We start from the raw sequence: 17553 nt of genomic DNA, 5'->3' as shown, positions 1-17553 counted from the left end.
GGAGCTGCAGAGAACAGTCAAGCCTGTGCAACAAGCAACTGAGATCTCCGTAACTCTAAAACCCATGCGCTGTTTATTCATGTCTACCTTTTATCTCTGAAATATCCCAGTTGTACAATGGTTAGCTGGTCTGTGTTTAAGACTGTTGAGGATCTGGACTGAAATGTTTTAGTGTCAGTTGGAACAGGTTCTCGAGAAGAAATGGAGGACGTAGACTCCTGGCTCAGGCTGCTTTTTTATGGAGTGGATTTACATTTGTCCTGGTTTCGGCAGACAAACCATGACAACATTGCTGTGCAGGGTGCCACACCTGTGTGTAAAGCATTGCAAAATATCGCCGCGCTCTTCTTTGATGCAATGGTACATTGCCACGCATTGGTTCTCTCAGGCACATCTACGTTCCTGACTGCAGGGACGTGCGTGGTTGAAATTCTGACAGAAGATAAATACCAGCAGACTTACAATATTAGTGCAACTATCCCCGTGCAATGATGTCTAGCAAGCAGGGCAAAATTGTGCCGCCTTGCCAGAGTAATCCCATTGAGGTATTTTTATTTTTATTTAGCCTGGATTCACACCAGGGAAGTGGAACAGGAATTTGATGCACAGAATTTTGAACAACCTCTGATGGTGGTTTTACCCATCTTCGGAGCGAAAATAAGAAGCTGAGTGTTAGTCTGCGTTGCCCAGGAGCTGTATAGGAAGCGGTGTGGGTCTGTATCTAGCACTGAAAATTTAAGCCTATGAATTGTTCATTGTAGACTCTCTGTCTGTGCAGACAATTGTAATATTGTGTTGAAATCACATATGTTTAGCTGTGGAGGTAGGAGTATTGTACATCTTTGTGTAATGCAGCCCAAAAGCATCTTCTATCCATTCTCTTGCTTTTCCATCTCACATCAATGTTTTAAGGAGATTTATTAAGCAAAAGTAGCTTTTAGTCCAGTGTAAGCTTTTTCAGTGAGGTACAGTGGCTTTTCCACTCTGACGTAAACTTCTTGCTCTGTTTGTTGTTTTTTTTCTTTTTTTCCCCCTCGTGCAGCTCCCAAAAAACCTCCCACCCAACCCCCAGCTGACCCTGTGGTGAAAAATAAAACAGAAACCTCAGTGACGCTGGCATGGTCCCCTCCGAAGATGGACCGCCCCATTCCAATCGATGGCTACGTTGTGGAACGCAAGAAACTAACTGGCTTTGCCTGGGTGAGGTGCCATGAGTCTCATGTCCCTGTCCCAGAGTTCACGGTGAGCAACCTGTCGGAAGAGGCTGACTATCAGTTCAGAGTGTCTGCAGTCAACGCCTACGGACAGAGCCCCTACCTGGAGTTCCCAGGGAGCGTGCACCTTGGTGAGCACAAAACCATCATAAAATGGGTCAGTCTGTGCTGATCTGCCACGTGGGTGCTCTAAAGACGTATCCCATGACTTTGAGGGGGATAGAGCAATAGCACAGCAAAACCTTTCTCATTTCAACCGCTGACCATTGCCAACGTGATAGTGGTTGGGTTTCTGTGATAAAGCTGAGAGTATGCTTATATTCCAATATCTCACATCAGGCTGTGTGAGAGGCAGAGGTCTCTGCAATGGACCTTAAGCCTGTAAAGGCTTCTTCTAGACCTGGTATGAAAGGAAAAATTGAGGTGGGCTTATAATATAATTTTCAGTATACAAATGAGATATCAAACTTGCACCTAGAGAATATTTATGGGTGATCATACTGTCATGAAAACCAGGTTCCAGTCAGTCTCTCTTTAATCTTAGAGTTACTAGGAGAAATATGGGGGGTTTACTTTATTTCTAGGGTGCCAATGTGCCCGTAGAATTATTGTGAGCAATGGGATTGCTTCTTCCTTTGATTCGTTGGTGGTTCAGACTTGTTATGCCTTTAAACATCTTAGGGGAAAAAAATAAGTAAAATATGCCTGTTGTTCTTTCCCTGCAGAAAGAGGACTTACCCTAACGCCAGAGGTCAGTTACCTGCAGCTGTAGAAATCAAATCCTGTTGACCAACTGTGCGTTGCCTTCAGTGCATGCAAATTGTATAAGGCTGCAGGATTTTATTCTCATGTCTTGTTTACCCCAAGAGCTTTGTTCTTAGGAAGGACTATTCTCCAGCGTGGCAGTCTTGTGTCCTTTGGTCTCAGAGATACATGTTGTTCTTCTTCCCCAGAACCAGTCCCAGCTGTGAAAACCCCCCTGACAACTGTTGAAGCTGTACCTGGAGGGGATGCTCTGTTTACCATTGACCTCACGACGACATGTTCCGGCACTTGGTACCTTAATGGTAAAGTCTTACAGGAAAGTGAGACCTACATCATTAAGAGAACCCAAACTACTCATACCCTAATCATAAAGAATGTCACCAAGAACGACGATGGAGCAGAAGTGAAATTTGTTGCCAATAATGTTGACACCAGCACCAAGATGAGAGTGAAAGGTATTTACTTTGACCACTGTCCTTTCTTCTTCCAGTCAAGGGGCGGCTGCTGTGACCTGATGGTTAGGACTGGGTCTGGAGGCTTTCACTGATGCCTGGACTGTAGGAAGTACCTGAAATTGCATCATATGAACTAATGTGGGTCCTGGTAATGACCTAACCATGATAGCACAGAGTTCAGAGTGAATCTGTGGATCTAGACAGCTGCTTGGTATCTGAACCAGACTGCTTAAGATCAGCTCACAAATTTCTGTAGTTTACAACCATCAGTGAGTGGATTCTGTCACCAGATCTACCACTGAGTCACCTTAGACCAGTAACTTCAGCTCCAGGTTTGGCTAGTCTTTCTGACTGTAGTGGAGTCTTTCAAAAGTTGAGGAGTGTTTATTATTAACAAAGTTTTTCTCTTGGAGGTTTTTTAGTCTACCACAGACGTGTGTGATGTACAAGTTAGTATCATGTAACTCGATTTAGCATTGAGAGCTGCGTGCTTCAGCTTTCCTCTATGAAATGACGGTAAGATCTGTATCTACCCACATTGCATGGCAAAAGGTAATGAATAGATATTCATTCTGGAAGGATGTGTTTGACTTTGGGTGAAAATCTCTGCAGAAGCATGTTTAGAATATTATTAATCATTAGACATTTGTGCATTTTTTTTTTCTTAGTGACTCTGGCAATAAAACCAGATTGGGTCTCCTGAACTGGAAAAAATTGCTTGGTATCGATGTGAGTGTGAGGGCAGGAACAGGACCTAATACTTTTTCAAAGATCTCACGGTCTACAGCAGACACATATCAGGGACACGTTAACCTGATATAACTTGAAATAACAAGGCCTTTGCTCCTGACAGGTGCCGCAGTGAGATTTACCAACAAGAGCAGAGATATAGAAAAGGTCTCTGCTCGGCTGCGGGAGGAGGCCAAACTTCAGGCTGAGCTTTCGGACACAGAGGCTACGGTGAAGTGGATGAAGGATGGGAAAGAGCTCAAGGCCGGTGAAAAATACGAGCTTCAAACTGTGGGGAAGAGGCACATCCTGAAAATTCGCAACACTGCAGCAGAGGATGCTGGAGTTTATGAGTGCATTTGTGAAGGGGATAAAATACTCTATCAGCTTTCAGTGAAAGGTATGTGACTGCCTGGGCTGCTCTGTATTAACAGCCCGCTCCTGCCCTAAGCCAATAGAGTCGTCAAGGGACAGAAAGGGAGCGCTCCAGAGGCGGTGCAGGGAGTTGCGGTAACTCCCCATCAACATCGAGAGTTGACAGTGTCTGTAGTCCCAGAGTAGGAGAACTTGGGAGTAAACTTGGGATCTAACACTGTCTCAGTGGTAAGAGCTGTGCTTTCGCTCAAATTGACGTGTTGTTACTTCATGAGATTGAATGGTGGGTAGTGAAAAGGCGCTCTTGTGATGAAGAAATTCACCCACAGGGGCAGGACGTGATGCACGTGATCCCATGTCTGCCCTAAACTTGCGATGTGATATCGGACAAGTCACTGGGGAGCTAGTTCAGCTCTGATTAAAGTTCCGATGGACCAAGATCATCTTGGCATTGTGGGGTTCTTTTGTTATTTCGTTGCTTTTTGTTTTCTGTCAATACCCTGGTGAGTAAGAACAGACCTTTCCAGGGCACACTGGATGGCTTGACTCATTTCTATTTGCAAGGTATTCAGATGGAGGGCAGTATAGAACAAACAGCAAAATGTCATTTTCTTTTAATATTTCCCGTTTGTTAGATTTGAACCAGTACTGCTTTATAGCTGCCCCGTTGTTTGGCTGTTCTTGTTTTCATGGCAGTCCCTCCCCTCCTGATTGCCTGCTGCCTCGCTGGTGGGCACATCCACGCCCAGAGCAAGACATGGAGTCTTGAACCTTTACCCTGAAACCAACAGCATTCAGCCTCCCTCTTACAAGCCTTTCCATCTGTGCAAGCTTTTATGAACTAGTTCATAGGAGAGTTTCCTCTGCCTTGAGCGGGACCGGGTTTTGGCTGAAAAGCCCCAGTGTATCCCCAGATCATTCCTCAAGGGTATCATCTAGATGTCTACTGAGGTTCAGAGTACAAAACCTGACTCCAAGGCAGTCTAGCCTGTTGTCAGACATTGTCTGGGGTGAGCTCCGTAGCTATTTTGCTCTGAACTGGCACGTTCACTTTGTAAAGCCATTTGATTTCTGTGTTCTGTCCCGTAACTCACCCCTCACAACCTTCCCAGCAATGATCACACTGCTTCTACACGGAGTACGTATGAGGTGCTTCATCATTTTATTCCGCTGGCTTCTTGCCCTTCTTGGTCTCTGTAGAAACAACAAAGCCCCAGAGTAATGTATGTGTTTTGCATTTGACAACTTACTTGCTCGGTTATTCTCAAAGAGCAAACTTAAAAGAGGCACGAAGAGAGCTGAAAAAAGTAATTTAAAAATGTGACTACATTTATGGAGGGAGGAATTTGCTGTCTACGCTCGGCAGCTGTTCTTAATTTTGGTTGTCTTTTCTCTCTTTCTCTGTCTGCCTCTTTAGCATGATTTTTCACACTGGCAGATCTACCCACAGATTTAATTGAATTAGCTGATGGACGTTTCCATGTGCTTTTCACCGTAATGTGACTATCAAATGAGTAATCAATGCTATTATTTAAAATCTGTGTTGACAAGCTGTAACTTAAACATCTGCTGTTTGTAGCTTGATTCCTGGAGAATCAGCTTTGATATATCTCATCCTTGTAGGACGAGGCTCACAAATGCTGTCACAGTATTTTACCTTTCAGCATCGCCACCTTTTAGCTGTTTCTCCTGTAAATCAAACACAGCTAGCTGGTGAATCATTTGATGTGCAGGTCAGCTGTGTCTGGCACATGAGCATCACGTGGCTGCCAAGAGGCCACCGTGCTGAGCCATGGCCAGAGGCGTGTCACTCGCTGGGCCTCCTGCCCAAAAGAGCCCTGCTAGAAAATGCACTTGCCATTTATCACTGCAGTCCCTCCACTGCCATGAGACTTCACGTGCCAGGCGTCCTCTGACACATGACCTCCCGTGTTGAAACGGGACATCTGAGAAGTCTCCTTCGGACTGCCGTGGCTGTATTTTCCACTCTAGTTTTCTAAGGAAGTGGAAGGTGCATGAATGAACCCACCTCCCTCTTCTTCCTCCCAAACCTTTTAACCTGTGGGCTGAGTTCCAGTAATGCTGGTGGAGAAGTAGAGGTCTCAGCAGTGTTTGGCCCCTGCAGGCTTCATGGGCGTAGGTGGCTGGGTAGAGGAGAAGGACTGCGGTGTTGTCCTACTGAAAGGAAAGCTCCACAGTTACGAGCCATTAGAGAAACAAGTGGAAAGAGAGGCCCCCCAAAAAAACAGGAAAAAAGGGAGCTTTTCCCTGGTTTAAATGCTTCTGGTATGACTTTACCTATAGATATTACTTCTAATAAACAGACTTAGTAAACCCTAGAAAACAGGGCTGGTAGGGACCTGGAGAGGTAAAATGCAAGCTCCTGTCCCTGCCAGAAGCTGGTGATTGAACGGAGTCCCTTGAGGACCAGAACTGGAGAGGCCCTTGGCTGCACCGTCACGTCCTTCCCTTCCCTTTCCCTGTTTATTTGCTCGTGGGGTATTTCTTAGTCTTACATTGGGGGAGATTTGGGACTGGGGTTTTCTTTTTCTTTCTTTGTGTACTGCTTGGCAAGTCAATTCGCTCTCCATTTTTATGTCTCCAGACTCTGCCACTGTACAAGCTGGTGAATATTGGTTCCCTACCCAATATTTGTCTGTAATTAAAAGCACTACCACAGACTTGGAGAAATCTAATGTACTTAAAAGCAAGGAAACTAAATGCAAACTCCATCCTTGTGGAAAGGGTCTTTGAGCTAAAGGAGAACCGCTATGTGTTGCACCGGGACGTAGCACCGATAATAACACCTTTGGAGCAAAATTCTGAGAGAGTCATGCTTAGCTGGTCCAGACCATGGACCGTAACCGCTTGTTGCAGTATCAGCAGTGAAAGCTAATAACTGCTTTTGCCAGGCGTTCTGCAGAGAGTTGTTAGTTTGTATTGTGCAAGCATGTTCTTGAAATTAAGGATGAAAAGCATACACGATCGAGGCTTTGATTTTTAGTAGCTTTGACTGCACAGTCCCAACAAAGTGACTTGATTGTGTGTGTTGTTTTAAAATAATACGTTAAGGAGATGTTTGAGAATTAATTCCATTATCTAGAGTAAAATGGGACTGTGGTTTTAGGCTCATATTTTTAGCTAAGATGTTGGTGGGTTTTTGAATCTTTGCGTTGAGGTAATTGGTGACTCAGTTATTCCACTATGTGTTAATATGGCGCCAGATTTATTATTTACCTTCTATGCTCCAGTTAATTTCCAGGAAGAAATTTCTTTTCATTTCAGTCCTATGTGATATCTGTATAGATTTTTAATTTAATATAATTTAATTTATCTAGATGACATTTTAACCTCTTTTAGAGTCGACTTATTTGCCAGGTGGTTACAATACAATGATTGAATAACCTTCATTGCTTTCCCTCCCGTCTGCTTGTGTCATATCTTTCCTCACCTCTCCCAGATATTTTCTTAAAGCCCTATTGCCTGGGACTTCCTCTCCCGTTGGCTCAGCCTCCTGTGTTGTATGTGCTCTGGTTTTTGGATGTATGATAATCAGGTATATGGTTTATAAAGGCTGGATTTTGGCTGTTTCTGCATTAGAATCTAGTAATTAGATCCATAATTAAACATGCATATTTGGTATTATGATAAATTAACACCTAATGTAGATGTAAGTGTTGTATATATTTACTGATGTCCACACAATTCTTTACCGGTGCTGTGTGTCTATATTTTTTTTCAGCACTTGCAAACTTCACAAACAAAGAGAAAACTGGAGGAGTTATCAGGGCCGTCTCTGGAAAACAGGCTGAATTTGTTTCTGAGACCTCTGAGGCCAACATCATGGTTAAGTGGTACAAAGATGGCAAAGAAATCACAGCCAGCAAGAAATTCACCATGGAAGATAAAGGAAAACTGCATAAGCTTGTGGCTTCAGCTGTGACAAAAGAAGATGAAGGAACATACACATGCAAAATTGGAGATGACACTCTTATTTTTGATTTAAAAGTCTCAGGTAAGTTTGTGATGCAAGTATGGGATCGGAGTCTGTGTTAGAAACTCAGGACTCGGTTCATTATACTTGTCTTACCTTGTAGAGTGCCAGTTTTTTGGGCCAAGATTACACAGTGCTATTTCAGAGACTCTGACCCCTATTGTGATCCCTATGCAAATCCACAATATGGATAAATAATATAACGATGCTGTTATGTATTCAAGTAAGCACAAGCTTTTACTCGGGTTGGAGTCATGACTCAAACACCCCTCTGGCTGAACAGGCTGAGAGCCACATCTGGCCTTTATTCTTTTAGCTCAGGGATTGCCTCAGCATATACATCGTCTTTGAACCTCCTGACCGAGGTGGTCCTAAAATCTTACTGTGAAAGCCCTGTGTCCTCCTTTGACAAGTTTAGCTGCTGATCTTGAGAGTTAAGCGTCTCCTGCTATTCCCAAAGGACACTGTGATCCCTGAGACATCTCCCTGCGGTACTGTAAGTGAAGCCACTAGTTCATGGCACATGCCCGTCAGCATAAAGCACATGCTAAAGCACGTGGCCATCAGGTGAAGCCCAGAACAGAAATGCTTGTCACTGATGCGTTCCAGTCCAGGATGGAGCCAGAGTATAAAATGACACAAGAATTTATCTGTGAAATTCAATACCTGTGAATTTCAACTGATTCAATTTGCATGGCCTGGTGGGAACCTTTCTTCTAAAAGTGGTTTTCTGGCTTATGTCTGGAGCCTAATTTTTAACCCAGTCCTAAGTTACAAATTGAAACTCTACTGAAAGCTCCTCGTGGTGTGTCTACATGCTGCAGTGCGAAGCAATTTAAGAGAAGTAACAACTGAGTGCTTGTGACCTGTAGCAGTACATCCATGTTACCATGACGCTGTCCATCAGCTAACTAAAAACTCATCAGAGCTGATTAATCTAGCACTGGTCTTGAGGGATTGCTACAGGGTTTACTGAGCTAGAGGGACTGCTTCCAGCTTGCAGCCGGTGTTTGCTCAGGTGTTCATTCTGCATCCTGCCTCCAGTTCTCTTTGGTTGAGAACCCAACATTATGCAATTTCACTTTGAGTGCAATTCATAGTCCCTGATTTTACCCGTTGGAAAATTGGTCTAGAAGAGCCAACCAGGCTCTATCCAAACCGATTCATGCAGCATGAAATGTACCCCCAAAAGGCAATTTATACCATCTGATCTATACTGTCTGATGAGAGCTATCTAAGATGGATTTTAAAAGTTTTCTGGAGCTACCTTTGTCTGAACATCAAGTACAGAGGAAGCCTGCGTGGTTGCCTGAGACTGGATACCTAACTTTCTGATGACCGTGTGTAGCTTAGGTGAATCTCACCTGTAACTCCTATGACAAAACATCACATGGCTCAGACAAAGAAAACTGGTATCTGCTAAGTAACTCTGTATCTCCATGAACTTTTTAATGAACAAGGATTGAGTTACAGCCTGTTAACAAAACCTTAGCTAGGGTCACCATAAAAAGTTTCCAGAGTGCTAAGAAGCACTGCACAGTCAGGGGATGGTCTTAGGGCAGGGAAGTAATCTGTCTTTATGGTAATGAGTTACCCTAATAATCTTGAACTGCAGGACCCTGGAGAGACTATCCTTCCTTAGTCATCTGATTTTTAAAATATAAATCAGTCCTAATGATTTTTAATGAAGTATTTATTCTCTCATGCCGCAGACGTGCCTGGCATGGGTGTAGCATAGCAATTGTCCTTGGGATACTCAGTGACTGAAAGCAACAGTTGCCGCTAAAAAAAATGCGATACTAAGCTAAGGTTGGCTATAACTGACAGCCATCAGCTTGCTCTTCAGGCAAGGGCTGGCTTGGTGGAATGAAGGGTATGAAATACCTGACGTGCTCATCAAACATTGCTCGTTAGCTTAGGGACAGGGTGTGCTGGATAGGTTTGCTCACATTTTACACACAAGGTGCCTGTCTCCACTTACTTAGTTGCCTTCGCTTTTACCTTTACAAATACACTTGCAAAAAACCTGAGCTGATAAAAAGGCTGTATCGTTGCTGCGTACATGACACACGCTCTGTGTGCGTGTGTGCAGGCACGGCTCATACGTGTGGCCACCAGTCTGTGCAGTCAGCAGAGTTTGAGCTGAGGTATCGAAACAGGAACCTCTGCTGCTTGAGCTATATGAGTTGTGAGCAGTTGTGGGTTCTCTACTGTGAAGATCAGTTTCAGCAGAAAGATGTGACACTGCTGGCTCAATATGTTAACTTAGTCCTCCTGGAGTTGATCCTGATCTGGTCTGGGGAAGAATTAGTCCAGTTGGACTGATGTTGTGAACATGGGGCTGCAGGAATGGGCTCAGAAACATGTAAAAAAAGGCTCCTCATCACTTCTAACAAGACTTTCTGAGACTTCTTAGATCTTTTCAAAGCTTTTTGTGGATTTGGGCATCAATACATATTCCCTAGAGCTTGCTTGAAATCGGAAACAAGGAGTGGTGATTAAAGCGTCAGCAACTTGAGGGCATCTCAGCTTGATTTAAAAGATCCAGAAGGATGTAGGAGAGATGAATGTGATTGCACTGTAACCGAGAGCAATTATCTGAAGATTAGAGAAGGAGTTTGCACCATCTGTCAGAAAGTCAAGCATCAACATTCATGTGTTTGATGAGACAGGAGCTGTGAATTAAAGCACGCGTCAGGCTTTATGGTCTCATGATGTTGGGCCAGGTTCTGCTCGTAGCTCTGTGCACATACAACTCTGGTAATAGAAACCACCGCGTCTGTGCTCTGTAGGAGCTTTCATGCCTGACTTCTGAAAGGGGGACAGAAAATGGATGCATATCAGTTAGGTGGATTTTGGTTATGAATCCAGGCCGGCATAGATCCATGTCTATCTAGAACTTAATAAGGCTAGTATTAATGCCACAGCGTAGACCTACTAGGCTGATATAATATAAAGGATTGATCAATTCCCAGCTCCCAAACTGGAGACCATTATTTACTAACTCTCTGGCTGATTTAAAACTTGGACAATGAGTTCCCCAGAAGAGATAACGCTGCTGTATCTTAGGAGGGCCTTTTCTGACTCATAACCACAGTTTATTGCCATAACTGTTAACACTCTGTCATAGTTACATTGCAACACTACCATGCACACATATGTACATTTAGACCTCCAGAGGTGAAACTTGATCACCCAAGTGTGACCGGCAATGAGATAACGATCAGCCATTACTGCATCTTAACATTGCGCTGATAAGCCTGGATCAAGGCATAAACTGCTTTCTCTTTTTCTTTTCAGATGAAGCTGTTAATTTTGTCAACAAGCCCAAAACAACTCCAGAAATATCAGTCAGTCCTTCTGAAAACCTTGAGCTGGTGTGTGAGGTGTCAGCTGCCAGCGGAGCCGTGGTATGGAAGAAGGATCAAACTGAGGTGAAGCAGGACCAGAGGACAACAGTCATCTCCCAGGGGACACACCGCAAGCTCATCATCAAGAAGGTGACACAGCAAGACCAAGGGAGCTATACCTGTGAAACAAAGGATGACAGAACAACATTCCAAGTCAAAGTCAGAGGTGAGAAAATGCTAGAAATGCCAAAGTTAAAGGAATATTCCATTTTGGGTAGTATCTTACATTAGGATGGTCATTTTGCAACCTCTCTGGGGTGAAATATTTCAGCCATAGGACTTGATTTTCAGCCAACTGTCATATCAACATTTTATACACATGCTTTTGTATCCATGACTAGTAGTAACCACAAAAAAACGGTGGGCAAGGATGATAACTTCTGCACCTCTCACAGTTAGCTGGTGTGTCTGCAGAAAAACTCCTGCAGAATCACAGTGCGAGGCCATAACAGAGGTGCAGGGATAGATAAAAGGGAAGGGGGAGGTGTTTGAAGAGCTCTGATTAGATGGAGAATGACTGAATTTGAGTGACCCAAGTAGGCAGAAAAAGAGCAATGGTTCCTGGATATGAGGATACGAGGACTGTTCCCCTTGGATTCACTGGAAGCTTGGAGAGACATAGGAAGAGAAAAATAGAGCAGAGGGAGGAGGGTTCAGGCTGTGCATGTTGATGCTCCAAGTCCCAGGTTCAAATCTGTACTCAAATTCAGTTTTTAAACTTTATCCCAGAATTCCCATACCCCTATTCACCTCCTATCAGCAAAATAGAGATGAAGGTGTTTTCTTGTCTTAATGAGCTGTCATGATACTACCGGTCAAGTATAGTGAAATAGGGGGAACTTGATTAAGCACTGGAGAAGACAACTGCAAAAAGCTATGTGTGACTATTGTGGCTTTCTTACAGAGACAGAAGACGTGTTTACAAACAAGGACAAGGTACAAAAGGAGGTGAAGGCTGTACTGACACAAAACGCCACGCTGAGCTGCGAGGTGGCCCAGGAGAAGACCGATGTGAAATGGTACAAGGAGGGGAAAGTGATCACCTCGAGCAAGAAGTTCAAGGTGGAGTCGGAGGGCAAATCGCGTCGTCTGGTGGTGGGTCAGGTGGAGAAGAGAGATGCTGGGGAGTACACCTGCGAGGCTGCTGGCCAGAAACTGACCTTCAAGCTTGTCGTCACAGGTGGGAGACATATTTCATTGCCTTTTCTTTGTGTCTGGGTGTTTTCTCCTTTTTTCTCTGTCAAAATATTAGAAATGCTGTTAAATACTTTCTGACATTGGTCTAAGCTACCATTTAAGTGAGGTTGTGTAGGACTGGGCAGATCTACTGGTTATGTGTGGGTATACCGATATCAGCTCCTCAACTCCTTTAGGCTCAGATAGTGAATCAAGAGTTTTCGTTAGCAGGCATTGTGCTAAAGAACCTCTTCCAATTCAATCATCAGTATTGGTATTCCTCCTCTTGTTATTGCTATTCATCCATGAAAGTCACTGTTTTCTTCCCTCTTTGTTTCATCTTTACTCTACACAATGTCCTCTCTCCCAAAACAGAGAATTGCTTCAATTATTCCGCAGTCTGGCTGTGCAAACACATATGTGAGCACAGCCTCATAACTCCATGCACCACGAAACTTTTGTGGATGATGAACAGAAATGGATATAGATATGTGCAAATGGAATTACGGTTTGTATTTAACATTTCATTCAGCTCTTCCCCTACCACTTCTTTCATCTGTCATTGGATACCCGATTGTGATTTGTAAAGCGATGAGAAGTGGTGCAAATACCTGTCCACCAAGTGATATTTAAACAGTGGTGTTTACAAGATCCCTACTTTATTGTGCCTGCATTGAGAATGTTGGGGAGTTGATGGTAGTGTATTGTCCTAAAAATTTTGTAGCAGCTGCACTGCACATATCTGCGATGTGCTGAGTCCAAAGGTGATGACTGTTCATTGAGATTTCTACCTCTGCAATGACCAGTCATGAGTCCAGGAATGTTTATTTGTATTTGCATTTTTCTCCTTTAACAACATGATTTGGAGTCTGAGGATTTAATACTGAGGCTGTTCTTTCACTCTGACTACACTAGAGATTTCTTTGGTCTCGGTATATTTTGCAAGAGGTCCAGTAAATTTTATCTCAGGCTCCGGGCAGCCATGGATATGTCAGCTACATTCGGAGTAACCATTTCTGAACTGGATGATAAGGAAGGGTTTGGGTTTGTTTTGTTCATATTCATAACACTCCACTGTCTTTGCAGCCAAACTCCTCTCTGTTGTTACAGTTCTTGTCTCATATTCTGAGCTGATCAGAACAGGGAATATATTTTCTCCTCTGCTTTCTTACGGCATCAAACACATCGGGACCATGATGCTGGCAGAGGTCTGGCATTTCATCAGCTATGTAGAAGAGCAACTGCGTTGGGAGTCTATTGACTTTCCTGCTTGCAGCCGTGTTGGAGACCTGAAGTCCTTGCAGGGCATAGCTCGAGTGCTGTTCCCTTGTAATGGTTGCAGTCTTTACCGCTCTCCCGCTGTCTTGGGGCATCCTGCTCCCTCCATCTTCTGTGCGCAATGCGCAACTGCTGCTATAGCATAAAGCTTTGCTGCTCCCCGCAGCATAAATTGTAAGCCATCAGCTGTTATGTGTCCCCACTCTGCGTGGCATACGCAGGGCGTGAGTTGGGGCATTTTGGCTCTTTTTCACGAATTGTGTAGCTCATCCTTTTGCCTCGGGGAACTGCCAGTTTCAGTGAAGGATGGATTACGGTAAGGCTAGATCTGAGAGGCATCTTTCGGAGAAAATGCAACATGGTTTATACCAATGGTCTTTCTATCAATGTCGATCTGAGAGGCATCTTTCGGAGAAAATGCAACATGGACATTGATAGAAAGACCAGTGGTATAAACCAAGTTCATGCTCAGCTGCTGAAACCAGTTCACATATTACTGCAGAGGTGTAGTCAGAAGACACACAAATTTAGTGCTTTTACACTTTAATTCTCTAGCTGAGGGCTATTCTTAGCTGTCTGCCTCAGAAACGAAAGGTTTTCAGTTCTCTTTCAAACCGGATGACTTCACGGCTGCGCAGGGTAATGTAACACCTTTCCCCCTCTGTTGTAAGTGGAGAGTGCTTGCCTAGCTACCGTTGCTGTATTTCTCATGTGTACAACTGTAACATGACGTGCAAGTCCGGCACTCACTGGAAAACGATCTAGTCTGAAAGTCAGGAGGGATTATGAGTACTCTGAGTGGTTGGCTCTTTTGCTGCAGAAATCCTCATCTTACTAGATTATCCCAAAGTGCAGTGGCTTTCTGGGTCTTAATTTATCCTGTTACCATTGCACTCGGAAAGCTTTTCAGGGTTCCTGTGCTCCAGGGCTCCACTGGTAGCAGAAAACCTTCCCTATTTAAGGACAGCTTGAAGGTTAGATGCTCGGTGTTGAGTACTGGGATGCAGCTATAGCTTTTTGGCTTAATATAAAAAGAAGCAGGTGCTGCACACCTTGGGACTGGGCTAGACGTGTAGCCAAAAGAGCTGATTCTGAAAGCTCATTATTTCAAGATTCATGGTATGCAGTGAAATCCTTATTTGAAGTTGGCGAAAGCTGCATGTCCTGAAAATGGTTTTCTTCAGTTTCAGTGGGACTTCACTAACCAGTTTCAGCTGAGGTTGAAAGTGTCGTCTGCACTGAATACTTCTTTAACTTTAAAATAAGTTTCTAAGGCAAATTACTGGCTAATGTAAGTCACTTCGTAAGCTGACTAAAAGTTTTAGTCACATTTCCTATCACTATAAAAATGGTTTATATTAAAGGGCAAGAATGCAGAGGACAAGTGAGTAACCCTTCTGGAATATTCCTGCCCTGCTAACTTGACATTTTAAATACAGCACCCACTGACACAGGCTGGTTTGTAACTCATTTTTTTAGTGCACCCTGCATATTCACAGTCCAAGTTGTAGCTGGAAGTTGAAATGTTTATGTTTTTGCAACCAGTTTTGAATGGAAACCATGGTGTGTGCTCGAGCTCTTTTAGATATCAAAATGCTGCTTAATCTGCAGTGGGCTGACGTGTGCCTTTGAGGAGTTTTGCATCACCCAGGCCATGTACGCTGCCTTGTTAATGACACCTTAATGACAATGACACCTCCTTACACCCCTTCTACAGCCAATATAAACAGAGGAGCTCAAATTTAGAGCATGTAAGCTGGGTTCCTGCTTCGGCTGGCTCCCTGCAGGACCCCTCTCTTTCCAAGGACTGTGCAAAATTGACGGCAAGCCTACGATGTGGCTCCCAGGATGGCATGTAGTGCCACGGTCAGCAGTGTAGGAACTTGACCTCAACTTACCCCTACTCCTTACCCTCCCAGGCAGCTGCTGCCACTCAGAGTACAGACATGACAGAGACTGTATGCAGAGGAGAAAGTCATCAAGGAGGAGTAAAGGATGGCACTAGGAGGCTGCAGAGAGTGTCTAGGGGGAGGAAGGCAGTAGCACAGGTTACAGAAGAGGTTCACCATGACTGCCAGGGAGAACCAAGAGCCCGCCAGGTAACCTTAACCAGGTAACCCAAAGCTGAGTGGATGAATTATCTTCCATGCTTGCACTGCAACCGAAGAGCAATGGCAACCCCATACGCTTGCTAGTCCAGCATCTATCGTTGGAGCTTGTGCTTCTGTATCAGTGAAATCATGGACTTCAACGCTCAAGTACATACCTCGGACCCAAATAGGCATAGGCCGCCTGTGCTAAATGCTGGACAGTTGTTGAATTGTGATGTCCATCACGTAGGCATACCAGAAATATTTTACACTTCTTGTGCAGTTATTTCTTAGGGTAAATCAGTGGGAAAAAATGTGGTAGCCCATTTATTTAGGGTCTATTTGTCCTCCCACATCTCAAATGTACGGTAATATAAAAGCTAACAGTGACCACACTAATTGTTGGTAAAAGGACAACCAGGTAAAACAATCATTACAGTAAAAGGTGCAATTTATCAGTCAGTCCTACTTAGCAAGGTGACAATTGAATCTTTTCAATGCATACGCCTAACTAACTACTGATCGCACACGATATCCTTTTGATGCCAACTCCCCCTGTTGAGATGGACGTTCTAAGTGGTACTGTGGAAGAAAGTTATTTTAAACAGTTCATTCTTGTTGCTTGTGTTAAGTATTAAGAGAAGATTCCCTATGGCCAGTTTTCCAAAAAAATTGAGATTTCTGAGGAAAGAAAAGTGTACTTCAAATTTTATAGGCCACTTTTATGTATAACGTAGGCCAAGTACTTTTCCATATTAAGAACTGTATCTTTGTCATTTCTTCGGGATCGAGTTACAAGATATTTTCTGAACAGCACCCGGTCTTAACCTCAAATACTGAGATGCTGGTAAATTCCTGTAAATAATGTGATAGTGAAGGTGGCAACTCATAATTGTGTTATATTTGGCTAGTTCCAAATGTGGGGTGTAGAAATATCATAAAGACACAAAGGGGGAAATTTATTTTTGTCTTCATTGTAAGAAATTTGAAAATGAGGCAGTTGAGCTGTTCGTGAAGACTGGTCAGAGAGGTATGATAATTACATGGACTATGTTTTGAGGGTGCACTGTTCTATGTGATAAAAAGAACAGTAAAGCAATGGTACTTACAAGAAATGATCCTGTAGAGCACCTACACAAAATACATGTAATGTCTTCTTGTCACAAGCTATTATTTCTTAAGTATTTTTTTGCCCTGATGTTTCCTTATTTCAGAGGCAGAGGATGCATTTGTTTACCAACAAGGAGAAGGTGCAGAAAGAGGTGAAAGCTGCACTATCGGAAAACGCCACGCTGAGCTGCGAGGTGGCCCAGGAGAAGACCGATGTGAAATGGTACAAGGAGGGGAAAGTGATCACCTCGAGCAAGAAGTTCAAGGTGGAGTCGGAGGGCAAATCGCGTCGTCTGGTGGTGGGTCAGGTGGAGAAGAGAGATGCTGGGGAGTACACCTGCGAGGCTGCTGGCCAGAAACTGACCTTCAAGCTTGACGTCACAGGTGAGGGATTATCTGATTACATATTTGTTTGCTGTAGCTATAGAGAAAGTTTCCTAGTGACATAGACTTACTTCCAGCCATCGAGCTTGACATCACAGGTGAGAGAAGATTCTTTGGCCCAGCCTTCCTATTTCTGGAATATTTAGAAAAATGAATATTATTATGTATCTTCTATGTAAAACAGTATAAAATCTGTAAGACAGGGAGCTCCATCCCCGAAAAAACTCTGGGAGAGACCCACCTCTGTAGAAACAGGCCGTGAAGAGGAAAGTACTGATTGCACCTCTCCATCCCAACAAGTTGGTGCAACAGAACAACTTTGTGACGCAGCTGATTGTCAGTGCATTTCAGAGCAGAGTCGTGGTGGAGAGTGGTAGGGTGTCTGCCCAACGTCTGCACTCAAAACCCAAAACAAACCACACAATCTCACCACAAAGCAGTCTGCATGTTCTACCAATAGTGTTAGATGTGTATTGTCAAGTCAGAGACTTCGTTTCCAGTGTTACCTGTAAGCCGTGATAAGGGGATCGCGCAACATCATATCTTGGAGACACTCTGAAATTCTCTCTCTCT

General features: G+C 43.7%; 1 protein-coding gene across 1 annotated transcript in view; it reads left to right on the top strand.

Moving 5' to 3' along the window:
- The window catches only part of OBSCN (obscurin, cytoskeletal calmodulin and titin-interacting RhoGEF), a 214003-nt gene that overhangs the window by 25545 nt on the left and 170905 nt on the right, over nucleotides 1-17553 (top strand). Inside the window, 8 exon segments of the mRNA XM_019471183.1 lie at nucleotides 1043-1345; nucleotides 2168-2434; nucleotides 3288-3563; nucleotides 7281-7553; nucleotides 10833-11108; nucleotides 11847-12122; nucleotides 16701-16723; nucleotides 16725-16980. Coding sequence (XP_019326728.1) covers nucleotides 1043-1345; nucleotides 2168-2434; nucleotides 3288-3563; nucleotides 7281-7553; nucleotides 10833-11108; nucleotides 11847-12122; nucleotides 16701-16723; nucleotides 16725-16980 — 1950 coding nt within the window.

The sequence above is a fragment of the Aptenodytes forsteri genome, unplaced genomic scaffold (assembly GCF_000699145.1).
Source record: "Aptenodytes forsteri isolate BGI_AS27 unplaced genomic scaffold, ASM69914v1 Scaffold80, whole genome shotgun sequence".
Lineage (NCBI taxonomy): Eukaryota > Metazoa > Chordata > Aves > Sphenisciformes > Spheniscidae > Aptenodytes > Aptenodytes forsteri.
The sequence above is the reverse complement of the archived record's forward strand: the minus strand, read 5'-3'. Positions and strand labels throughout refer to the sequence as shown.